Source organism: Amphiura filiformis, chromosome 1, assembly GCF_039555335.1.
Source record: "Amphiura filiformis chromosome 1, Afil_fr2py, whole genome shotgun sequence".
In the NCBI taxonomy this organism is placed as follows: domain Eukaryota; kingdom Metazoa; phylum Echinodermata; class Ophiuroidea; order Amphilepidida; family Amphiuridae; genus Amphiura; species Amphiura filiformis.
This window is the reverse complement of record NC_092628.1, coordinates 58,054,367-58,066,973: the sequence shown is the minus strand read 5'-3', so window position 1 is coordinate 58,066,973 and position 12,607 is coordinate 58,054,367. Positions and strand designations below refer to the sequence as shown.

Below are 12,607 nucleotides of genomic sequence, written 5' to 3'. Positions count from 1 at the left end.
ATCAGTGGTAAAATAAGAAGTCGGTATTTACTAAACAAACAATGTATCATCTTCTTATCTTGTTTTACTTTTATTTCCACAAAAAGAGCTATTATTATAGTTTGACTTTGTGTAGCACAGGTACAGCAATTCAGTCATACTTTTCAAGATGCAAATAACATTTCTACCAATGCGGTTAATTAGTTCTATCGTCAAAAATCTACCCATTTCAAATTTCATACTCGCCTATTGACAAGTAGTACAAAGTTAAATTTAAGCTCAGAATGAAAGCTTACGATTGTGAGGTGTTTTTTTTAAATTATTATTAATACATTTATTTAAATTCAATATCACATTCATTGTATTTTAATCACAGGGACTATTAAGGGGTAAAACAAGGAGAGATCAAGATTTTACTAGTATTGCCTCATTTATAATCCAGTTTATCAACTAAAGCCCCCAACTACCCTTCACTGTGTAGAACAAACACATGAAAAAGAATTCACACAAGTAGGCCTATGTAATAAAACTGGAAAAAAAATAACCTGTTGCAATTGACACTATTTTTGTATCTAATTGTATGTAGAACAAACACATGTGAATTTACTCTTAATTTCATAAACCTCAGTTCATCCACTGTGTTTATACAAAAAAAGACCATCTTACTCCTTGAATTTAGTTACAAGAGACAATATTCTCATCAAATGCCACAGAACTTTCTCCTCTGTGAAATGGACTAGAAATATTTGATTGAAGCATGGAGGCTTCCTCTGTTTCCCATTTAAAATAATGATTGAAGTTAGCCACCCGCATTTGGCTTTGTAAGATAGCCATGCTAAAAATAATGGATTGCTCTTATCAGACAAGATAATAATAAGGTTACAGTATTGACACAATATGATATCTTGTTTTTTATTTTTATTTTTACAATCATCTGAATATGACAATGCAAATTACTTTGATTCACAATCACCAAGAATCACGACAACAAGGTTATAACGAGGTTAATTTTAGAAAGTGTATATTCAGAACATAATCAGTGCAATTGTGTAAATATTGTGTATAAATTGTTTGTATTGCTACCGATAACAATTAGAATTATCAACAATCAATATTTAAACAAATACACAAAATACAGATAAAGAGTCCATATTTAATGTGGGGGAAAGGTAACTCATCAACCATTTGACTGCAAAAGCTTAAAGTTATAGAATCCACCAATTGCAATTACCATATCTATTTGATATACTCAGGTAAATGGTTAGGACACATGTTTGCTGCGTGGCCCATGTGTTTTGCCCTTCCCTTTATGGCTGAATGTAGGCCTATGTGTATATCCCACTCCCAGGTGTTGAGTGGGGGGTGTGTGTAGGCCTATAATAAAGGTGTATAGCTTTCAATTCCGGAAACAAGAAAACAAGGGCAATTCTTGGATATACCCTTCTAGAATTACAATCAAAACATAGTATTCACAGAAAATAGTATAACCCTACAAGAGGGTGAGTGGCGATAGGCCCGTAGCATATTTGTATTGACAGAAGAGAAGAATATTAGGGTCTACACTGATGGGTTCTATCACTTCTATGGTTCTATAAAGGAGATCCTATGGCTTGATATAGGCCTCACATATCCACCCCATGTGCATGATTTTTCTTGGGAGGAGCAAAATGTCCAAAACTTTCGTTTTGATATATAGAACTATATATTATTGGCCTTAACTCAAGAACCACAAGTTCTATTAGAAATATAAATGTGATTTTTAGCTTCCTTGACTCATTTCCTGGAAGATCATTATATTTATACCAGTAATATTTTTGGAGGCCATAGTTAAAAGGGCCTATCTACTAGTACTATAAAATAAAGTTAGGCTACGTTGGAAGTAGAAAGTTGCTTGTACCCAGGCTTGTATCTCTTGCAACCAGTAAATATTTTGCTGAAAATGTATCCCCCCCCCCCACACACACACCTACCTACCTTCTTTGTAGAACTTTTCAACAAACAACAATTGTAAAAAGAAAGGTTTTGAAGAAAAAATATTTGGACTGATGGTGCGAAATATCTTTTCAAGGATAGGCCTTATTTGCCTGGGAGGAAATACAAGATTGATTGGGTCATCACATTCCCAGTATTCATATCAAAATCAATTAATTTTTATGTGTATTAATTCTATTGATACAAATGCCCACAATATCCTGAAGGATATCCACATCATACAATAAAAAAGCCTGGTCACAATAAACTCACTCTGTTGTCAAAGACCACCAAGACGTCATAATATATTTGATTGGTTTTTAATACCTTTAAAATTCATGGTATTGGGAAATGATTGCAATACAGGTGAATGATCCATCAAATTCCTGGAGCATGAGTGAGATAACATAAAAATTATCAAGGTCTCTGTGAAAATATTCCATGTCCCATGAGTAGCACAGTTTTTAAATACAGACTATGGTTTAAATAAAAGATTAGTTTGTTTTGCTATAAATCAAGTTTGTTTATGACCTTCTGAAATTCTGTTCATTCCTAGTGTAAAATGTTGCAAAGAAATATCAGAAAAACAAGGACCTTATATTAATTTTTTTGCAATATTATTTAAAATATGTGACCTGGTATATCAAGAGGAGACACTTTTGGGCAGGATCATATTAAAATGAAGATATGGCAAAAAATCTGCCCAGGGGTAATTTTTTTCACAATTTGGATTTGTTGCAAATTTGTGATATTAATATTATTTAAAATATTGTGTGATAGTTTCAGACCGGAATATAACTGGCATCTTGTATTTTTTCAGACATTTATTATTAGAGGTTATTCTCTCAACAGTATGAAAAATATTTTTAAAGGCCGATATCTAAATTTCCAACTTTATATACCATAACTTGTTTACTCAATATCTTCGCTTATGTCCAATTTCATTGTGGAAACAGTGTTGTGGAGCAAAATATTGCAATATTTAAGATATGTTAAACACTCAAAATTGATAACATGCCCAGAAGTGTTTCTTTTTGATATACCACATCACCTGTATATCAATGATGAAAAACTTAATTCCACCAACATTTTCCACAAAGTTAGTATAGTATTCTTTTAAAATATCTCTTCCTTGAAATAATCTTAAAATATCTCTTCCTTGAAAAAAATATCTCTTCCTTAAAATATCTCTTCCTATTAAAATATCTCTTCCTTGAACAAATCATTTTTTTTTTCAATTCCAAAATCAGGCCATATTAGGACCTAAATAATATCTACTGCTAGTATTAAAACAATAATTTGATAATATATTGATTGAGTCTTAATTAAAGATATACATAATTACATGTAATATTAAATACTACCGGTATTACAAAATATAATGACCATAAAGCTATATGAGTATAATATGCACGTATGCCTCATACATTGTAGCAGTGAAACAGCCAGGTCCTGAACAGAAAACGTTGTTCAGGAACTTCTTGTGAAATATTATGATTAATCACAGCAATCAAAACAAAAAACAAGTTAAAAGATAGTAATCTAAATAAGTTAAGGTGAGTTGAGAAGGTCAGTGAGGTGAGCCCGCAATGTAAACACTGTTCAGTTTTCCTTTCAGTAAGTGGGGAAATGATAACCAGTAATTTATGGGTTCAATAGGGATTGAATCCTCTTCAGAAAGGAAGGTTACCACAAGTTCACTGGCAGAAGAATAGAATGACCCAGAAAAGGCTAACCTTTGAGGCATCAGGCCATTAATTTCATCTTTCAACAAGGATTGACGCAATATTCTGATAATTTAGGGCAGCACCCCCACACACACGCACAAGATCTGCTCCAGGAAAAGCTGTGACTGAAAACATTCTTGATTTATCTCTATTAGTGTGAAACAATTTTTAACAGTTTAGTATCCATGCTGAAAATAGGGGTGTTAGATTTTTTTAAATCCTTTTAAAGGAAAGCTGGCTTCAGTTGAGGAGGGTTTTGTATGTAGGCCTACACTACAGTTACTAGTATTGGTGTTTAAAATGCTATCTTTTTATCTTAGTAGTTTTGATGGTTGACTCAATACCACCTTTCAAGTGCTGAATTAAGAAGTGCAATGTTTGGGAAGAAATGTGGGTTTCACTGTTGATTGTCATATGTTCTGAGTGCCATCTCAATCTGTGGTTCTATACCAGACATATTGTTAAGACTGATAGGAACTAAATACAGTCCAAACTCTCTTATGCCCGGTTCATAGTCCACTTCACAAGCAAAAACGCTTTCAGCTGCCATGTAAATCTCAACTTAAGCAAACTTTCGCCCGCGATAAAAGTTTCTTATTGGCTGCTTGGCAGGCAATTGAGGCAATGACCTTTACAGGAGTAGGGTTAAGCTTACCCCATCCAACTCCCGACAACTAATAACTGATGTATATGCATCTGTATTGCATCAACAATTGCATGCAGTTTTAGACTGGGGATGGTCGTCGCCGTCAGTCTGTTCATTGATCATCAATGGACGGCTGCTTTTTTTTTGGGGGTAAAGTAAAATCTCCAACTGGTTACTGCAGTTGCCTATTATAATATGTTACTTGCAATATTATGCTATTGTGGTGTTGAATTTCATTAAACCAGGTTTTAAGTAATCAATTTTGTTTGAAAATGTGTATTTTTGGTTAATTAGAATGCAAAAATATAGAACGGGAAAAAAAAGTGTTTCTTGATTTTCAGAAAATAGGGTCGGTATTCTTTTGTACAGTAAAAATTTTCAAAATTAGGGTTGGTCGATTGAGGCCTATAAACATAACTGACATACACCCAAAAACACATATGCCTGTCACTCATGCCAAATATGCTACACACCTAGAATGTGATTGCAGAAATATTTTGGTTGACTGAAGCTTTTTGATTCTGAGGAAATTTGTTTTGCTTTTTAGACTGTGGTACCCACATATATGTGGGTGTAACTGGTCAATGAACCCAACCATATTGCATATAGGCCTATTTGTGTGGTGTGGCCCACATTATGAAATGTTGCTTTCATTTTAACATTTTTATTAATAAGGAGAGTGAACTTTGCATTTTTAATTGAACAATAGATACTAAACCAAAATAATATTAGAAGCTTCAGGGTTTCAAAATCACCTAGGATTTATACCCAACCCAAAAGTATAGTCCCAATGTCATAAAACACTCAATGTCATACTCCAGATATATCCCATGAAAACTTTAAAATACCAAAAGATCAGGCCCAAGCACATGATACATTCATACAGGGTTCAAAAGAAATACCCCCCCCCCCCATAAAATTACAAAATATTTCTTTGCATAACTTGACATACATTTGGTTGATTTGAAAAAATTAAAAACCTGTGAATAAAGGAATCTTTTTACTACCCTCCCAATCTTCTTCTTTTTGAAAATCATTTTTGTACATGTAATGTACAAAAACGTTTTTGATATCAACATGATCAATGTTTTGATTGATGTAATTGTTGGTTTATTTTCTTAAATGTTATGTATCCGATTACTCAGTCACCCATGCAATTATCTTTCAGTATAAAACCATGATTCATTGACATGAATTTTGACATGAATGGGGTTTCAGTCGGTGTTTCAAAAATGGTAAAATCACTAAAGGAATAAAGACATACATGACAAAGAAGAAATGACCAACAGAGATTGTAGGTTGGAAGTCAGCATCCAGCCAGTTAACTGCATGCAGCCTATCTCTTGTGGCTACATCATGAGTGTTACACCTTTATCCAAGAAAGAAAATCATTTTAAATCATAATGCAAGATGCTTCAACCGACCCAATACAGGTTTACAAATGTTCACCCTTTTGGTCAAATGTATGCGTGGAAAGCTCATTTCTCCTTCCTAGTGATTTTATCATTTTGAAACAACTGCTGATTAAGTATTTAAAATCTCATTTTACATCAAAATTATGTTCAATTAATCTTTGTTTTGCACTGAATGATGGTTGCATGTGTGCCTGAAGGATCAGAGACATTAATATCGAGAACGTTTTGTACATAATGTGGAAGCATAATTTTAGGAAAATGTGATTGTTTTTGCAAATGAAACAACTCTGGGAGGGTTGAAAAACGATTCCTCTATTCACAGCTTTTTTAATTTTTCAAATCCACAAAATGTATGTCAAGTTATGCAAAGAAATGTTTTGTAACTTTAGGGGGAAGGGTTATTTCTATAAGTTGAACCCTGTATGATTATGATGATGGGTATACCTGCCCAACATTGTTCAATGAAGGCCTATAATAATAATAATAATAATAATATCGCCTACATTGTAGATGCTACGACTGCTAACAGGATATTCTGGCCCTGGATTAGGGCCTATATTGTATGGGACCTTTAATATGTAATGTGCAATATTGCTACTAAAATTTTAATAACAGAATCAACTTCCCATTTTGTTATTTTGTTGTTCCTGCATCAACAAAAATGGGGACCTAGACCTACTTTCCCTAGATTGCTATTCTTTTTTCTGATTCCACAATTTGATTATTTACACAATACCCAGGTATTTCACAATTCATTTAATTTGTAAAAGAAGAATTTCCTGGGTCACAAAGATTGAAGAGAGTAAGTTCATGCATAGGTCAAATCCATACAGTTTCCATGGAAAGTGTAATTTGAGAACTACGTAGTTTGTACACCTCAATGTATTGAACATGAATGTTTTTTAGTAGAAAATTACACAATAATATAAGCCTACTTTCATCTGTCTGACTGTGTTAGGTGGCGCTCTGAAGCACTGCTGTAGTCTTCTCAAGAGTGGAGTACGCTATCTCAATCGATCTTTGCATTCCTTGGTATAGAAACCAGCTTCATGTCATTTATAGTCGAAGATGTTGGTGAACATCCCTCTTCTTTGTCGGCCTTCCATAGCCCCTTGCAAAGTTTGTTTTCTACACCTCCATGTTTCCTGACAATATGTCCAAAGTACTTTTGCTTTTTCTCCATTATGCCATTTCTGATGGTAAATGTGTACCTATTTTGTCTAAGATCCAGGAATTTGTTCTCCTGTCTTTCCATGTCACTTGCAGAAGCCTCCTGTAACACCACATCTCAAAGCATCAACTCCTTTCCTGTTATTCTTGGTCATAGCCAGGGTTGCCAAAAGATTTCAGCCCGAATCGCGGGTCAAAAAATCGAAAAGTCGCCCAATTTTTCTCTTAACCATTGGTTTCTATGGGGCAGGAAACTAGCGGAAGTCATGGGAGCCAATGTTGAAAAGTCGCCCAATTTTTTTTTAACCATTGGTTTCTATGGGACCGGAAATTGTCAAAAGTCGCGGGAAAAATCTTCAAAAGTCGCCCAATTGGGCTACCAAATCGCGGGTTTGGCAACCCTGGTCATAGCCCATCACTTTCTTTTATAATAGGGTCTATGGCTATAGCTGCATGTACTATAGGTTTGTTCTTACGGAAAAACAAACTTTCCTCCATCTCTAAATGCACTGAGGAGGGCATTTTGAACTCCATGTAGAGGTGTGTGTGCTTTTGTAAACTTCAATACTGGTAAATAGTAACCGCACTCATCCATGCATGCTTGTTGCATGATGTATCAACATGCATGTCCTGTTCTGTAATTTTTGGACAAATTTCCTGAAGTCACTTTTTGGTGCTCCATTATGGCATCATCAGGGTGGTTTGATTGGAGGTGCAGTATGTTTCCCAACCCACCCCGCTTAAGGGGGGGGGCATCCAGGCGATGTCATATAAATTTGACTTTGAAATTTGAGTGTATCTAGTGTTAGTGTTGCACATAATAATGGATAAAATAAAATACATTATATTGAACTGAATTGAATTAAAATTATTAAAACAACTTCTGAACTGAAACCATTGACAAACTTAAACTGCAAACAGAAAGAATAATTTCTTAGCACAAGGTATTAGCTCTTGTTCACTCTCAATAATGCAAATAAGCATGTATTCAACAAAGTTTTCTTTTTAGATTTGTAACAGTTTATCATTTATGCTTGTGAAGCTTATGAAAATGAAAATTTTATGAACAAACTCTAGATTTGTATTGTGTTATTTTACACCAAGCTTATTAGGTACCTAGATATAAATACTAAATCGGCATATTATGTTGCTTCCTTTATCCACCCATACCCGGGCAATGTTTAGTGTAAAACTAGGTCTCTCAATTCACTTCACACTTTTATTGGCCTACATTTATTTCCCTAGATCTGACTGTTAATGATCTTGTCTGGTAATGTTACTGAAGCGGAAATCAAGTGTAAGTATCCACAGATATATTTAATACAAAAAGACTACCGTATATAAAAAGAAATCAATTAAATTCCAACATTAAATTTGCACAAGCAAATAGATGCATTCCGCCTATAAATGCACCTCAGGTATGGTACTAACATATGCAAAGTTTGTCCACATATTCTTCTCTGTCTTTATCATTTTCAGAAAGATATAACTAAAGGGAAAAAGTTTGGTCTTGAAAGAAAGATGAACTTGCTAAACTAGTAGTAGAAGTAGGTCACCCAAACCAATGTTGTGGCATTGACAGGAAAGAGGTGTATGAAAGAGATATCAATTGTTTTCCTGGCCACATATTACTTCCATGTAAGCCTCTCTTTATCTCTTTTTTTGGATTTCATATTTAAAGATGTATGAACCCTATATGGAAACGCTTTACAACGAGAGTCAACACTGGGAAAATAACGTATGAATATTGAAAACGCTCTGGTGTATCTGCAAAATCATCATATAAATAGTCAGGTTTTAAAAGATTAGCATCTTAAAAAGATGGTAATATTAGACATTGGATGAAATTCAGTTAAGTAAAGATCAGGTTTGATACCAGGGGTGCCCCCCCATTTGCAAAAGTATACAAAAAGTCCAAAAATATCAAAATCAGGTTTTTTTACGCTAGTTTGGTCAAAAAAGGTCAAAATATTTTGAAAGAAAGTCCACTTTTCACAAATCAGCCCCCCCTAAAAAATCCTGCATAAGGGTCTGGTAAAGATGCATTGGCAGAGGGATGCTTGACAACGCCTCTCTACAGTGTTTGGTATATCCCTGATAAATAGCTTTTTAAGTAAAATTACTAGATAGGCCTATAGCTTCATGTGGCCTCCAAAATGTCCTATCATCCAAAAACCATGCCAACCAAGAAAAAAGGACATTGTGGTTCTCAGGTGATACAATACAAAACAATACATTAAATTATACAATACAGATTTATACCATGCACAAATCTCCTGAGGGCTAAAAGTGTAAACATGCATGACCAGAAAAATGCGAATAAGGGTGCTTTTCAGAGAATGAATGTGAATCACGCGAGTCCCATTTAGAGGGGAAAACTGCCTCATTTCAAGCAAAATGGTTGCTTTTAAACTTCTAGTTGCTACATTTAGAGGTCATTTTAATGATCCTGCTATTTCACAAAGCGTGTTTCCCTGGCATTTTAGAATGTGTTTTCTTATTTGTGATAGGAACATCACTCAAACATAAATATTAGAAAATTATAAATATTAGAAAATTATAAACAAAAACATGTATAAGGGTTGATTTAGCAAAAACCTGTACCTTTCCTGTTTAAGGGACAAACTGTTTTCGCCAGCCCATTCGGGCTGGTACCTGTTTCAGGTTTGGGGTCAGTTTACTCAAGAGATTATATTTTAGTGGTATTGGAATGATTTTTTTTTTTTACTTTTCGTGGTTAAATTTTTTTATAAATATTTTAATTCGATTTGTTAGGAAAAGTAAGTATGTTTTGCCGTTTCAACGAACGAAAACGAGTGAGTATTACCAAAGTTATGTTTGAACTAATTAATTATGACTTTAAAAGTTTAAAGGCCTAAATGTAACAATAATAGTTAATATATATAGCATCATATGGTCAGCAGAAGAAAATCTGACATCACCTATGATGTCATATCAGTGTCCTTGACCGGGGGTCCTTACTCCTTGACCACTGAACAGCGTGATATCATGTTGATAACAGATCTATAGAATCAAATTCGTCATCATATCCTCGGATCATATCACAGATTCTCAACAATCTGTGATCATATGGACCATATTGATGTGAAAGTAGTTATCTATCATATCCTGTGTCGTTTTATGGCTAAAAATGACTCAAAATGTTATTGATGAAATGGTTGCTATCATAAACATCAGTTTTGTCTTTTCAAGGGGAAAAATCCGATGCAAAATAAAGTTTTTAGGGCCTAGCTATAATATGGGCATAATTTATGCATATAGTATTGAACAATGTACCCCATTTGACATGCACTTATAGATAAATAAATTGTCTTACTTTATTAATTTAATAACTTCTTTATTATAAATAAAATGACACATAACTATTTGATTCATAAAATTACATTCAACAAAATGATTGAAGAGAAAACACACAAGGCACTAGGCAGACTGTTATAGAATGGAGTATGTAAGATGCCATGTCCATAGCTTCGCAGGAGTTTCCGACTAGCAATCAACATGATCAGCACATTCAGAAAAACACAGTTTAAGAGTGAAGATTGTAGTGAGTAACCAGTCCTTTATAAATGTGCTGGCCACTATCTATTATAATATAGTAGGCTTAAACTATACATTGCTAATTAATTAAGTTATTTTAAAATAAAATGTACATGTAAGTTAACTCAAACCGCAGTGTATATATCGAAAGCAGTGAAATCGGACATTCCTAAGCGAAGATATTGAGTTCGTAAGTTCTGGTATTACAAAATTGGAAATTGAGATATCGTGGGTAAAAAGCTGAAAAGACAAAAAACCAACGACAACAACAACAACAACAACAACAAAAAAAACAAACAGACCAGAACAATTTGGAGTACATGTAATGAATTAAAAGAGTTGACATGAGATTAGGAATTAATGTTTTCTGCTGTTTCAGTGTGCATGTTCTCATCGTTGATGGTTTGGTGGACTGTCATGTAGATGTAAGCGTGATCCTAAAAATGCCTTTCACATTGACCAAAACTAATTACAAGACCTCTTCTACATTGAGGCTGGCTTTCCCTTTTAAAAGGGAATTTTTATAGAGGTAAAATTTGTTGTGAAAATCAGTTAAAGGTAATTTTCTGGGTTTTAAAATAGTAGGCCTACTCAAAAACTCCTCAAAAAGTGTGCTTTTTCTTTAGACCTCTTGATTGATGGCTACCAGCGTTGTTAGGTGTGTTCATCATGACTCATAACATTAAAATACTAGTACTGCAACTTGCTTCGGGTAGGAAAACAACCGCATAGTACTTGCTTTGGGTCCATTTTACACTAAATGAAAAGTACTTGCTTTGGGTCCTTGTGCATGGGTGATATCAACACGAAATACAAATAAATATTTTGGCAAAGACAAAATTTCCTGGTTGCATCATTTTGACCAGTATTATCAATGGGATAGGGCTACATATGCCTGTAACCTACTTTGGGGGGGTTATTGGCAGCGTCAAATTTTATTGTCCTGTTGCCCGGAAAACTAAAAAAGTCGCGGACAACCAAAAATATTGATTCGGTTGTCCGCCGGACAACCATAAATCTGTAGCCAAAACTCACCTTTGTATGTGTATCTTTTAGCCAATGGTAATATTTAAGATGTGAAACTATTTTTAAATTTATAAAATAAATGTGAATTTAAACATGGTTCTACAACCCAGCTGCGAAAGTCAACCGCAGCCATTATCCGTTTACTTTCTTGAGCCCCTCGATACCGAAAAAAAACCCCAGTTTATGCATTACGGGGGAAGTTTCCTTTGACACTGATATTCAAGTATATTAATAGCAAAAACTTGTTCCAAGTACGGACAACCAAAAACTTAGACGGACAACCAGAAATTGTAACCTGGTTGTCCGTGGGACAACCATTTATTTTTTCTTAATTCGAACACTGGTTATTGGGATGTGTGCGAAGAAATGTTCTTTTCCTTTGCCTTCCCGATTTTCTCAAGATTTCATTTCTTGTCACTTCTTTGTGTTATTATAGTGTTGTGGTTCACTCACCTGTTGGCATGTCAACCATATACATTGATCTGGGTACTACCAAAACCTGGTGTTTGTTTAGATTATTCATAAGACTGTATTAACTGCTGTCCTTGGCTGCTGCTTGTCTGTCTGGCTGGCTCAGTGTCTGGCTCAATGCGAATATACCATGTGCTGTGAATGGAAAAAAGCAAAGGACGATCTTGAATATTTTGAAAATTATAAAATTCTAGTATTAAATGGACAAGTTTGGAAAGTTTACAATTTGCGAAAACTGAACATGATTTATGTTCATTCAGTGTTTGAAAAAAGCTCAATCTTCTAGGGTCATTGTTTGAATGAAATTCAAAGGGCCTTCATCAATTTTTCGGGGGCCCAAATTCAAAATCATATTTTAATGTTACAATGGTCCACTTTTGTGACACTTTATAAAAACTTTGATACGCAAATCAACAACAGGTAATCAACTGACTGCTGACGCACAGGGTACCATATCCCGGGACTGATTAGTGGGCCAGCAGTGATTTTCACAAGCCTTTGGCCTGTCGAGGGCCCTGATTTGGAACATTGTATTGTAACACAGACCCAAGAAAAAGAGGGTCTTTGATTGTAAGAAATCAATGGTTTGATCAATTATTTTTCTTTCACAATTCAACAATATATTGTTGCAGCAAATATTTGAA

The 12,607-nt window shown here is 34.4% G+C and overlaps 1 protein-coding gene across 5 annotated transcripts in view; it reads right to left on the bottom strand.

The window, feature by feature from the left end:
• Positions 1 to 12,607, bottom strand: part of LOC140149661 (peroxisome proliferator-activated receptor alpha-like) — a 40,352-nt gene that overhangs the window by 15,685 nt on the left and 12,060 nt on the right. For all 5 annotated transcript variants that reach the window (XM_072171742.1, XM_072171748.1, XM_072171753.1 and 2 more), the window contains one exon: positions 11,946 to 12,098. In XM_072171742.1, coding sequence (XP_072027843.1) covers positions 11,946 to 12,015 — 70 coding nt within the window. In that variant the 5' untranslated portion in view covers positions 12,016 to 12,098. The remainder of the gene's footprint in view (positions 1 to 11,945; positions 12,099 to 12,607) is intronic.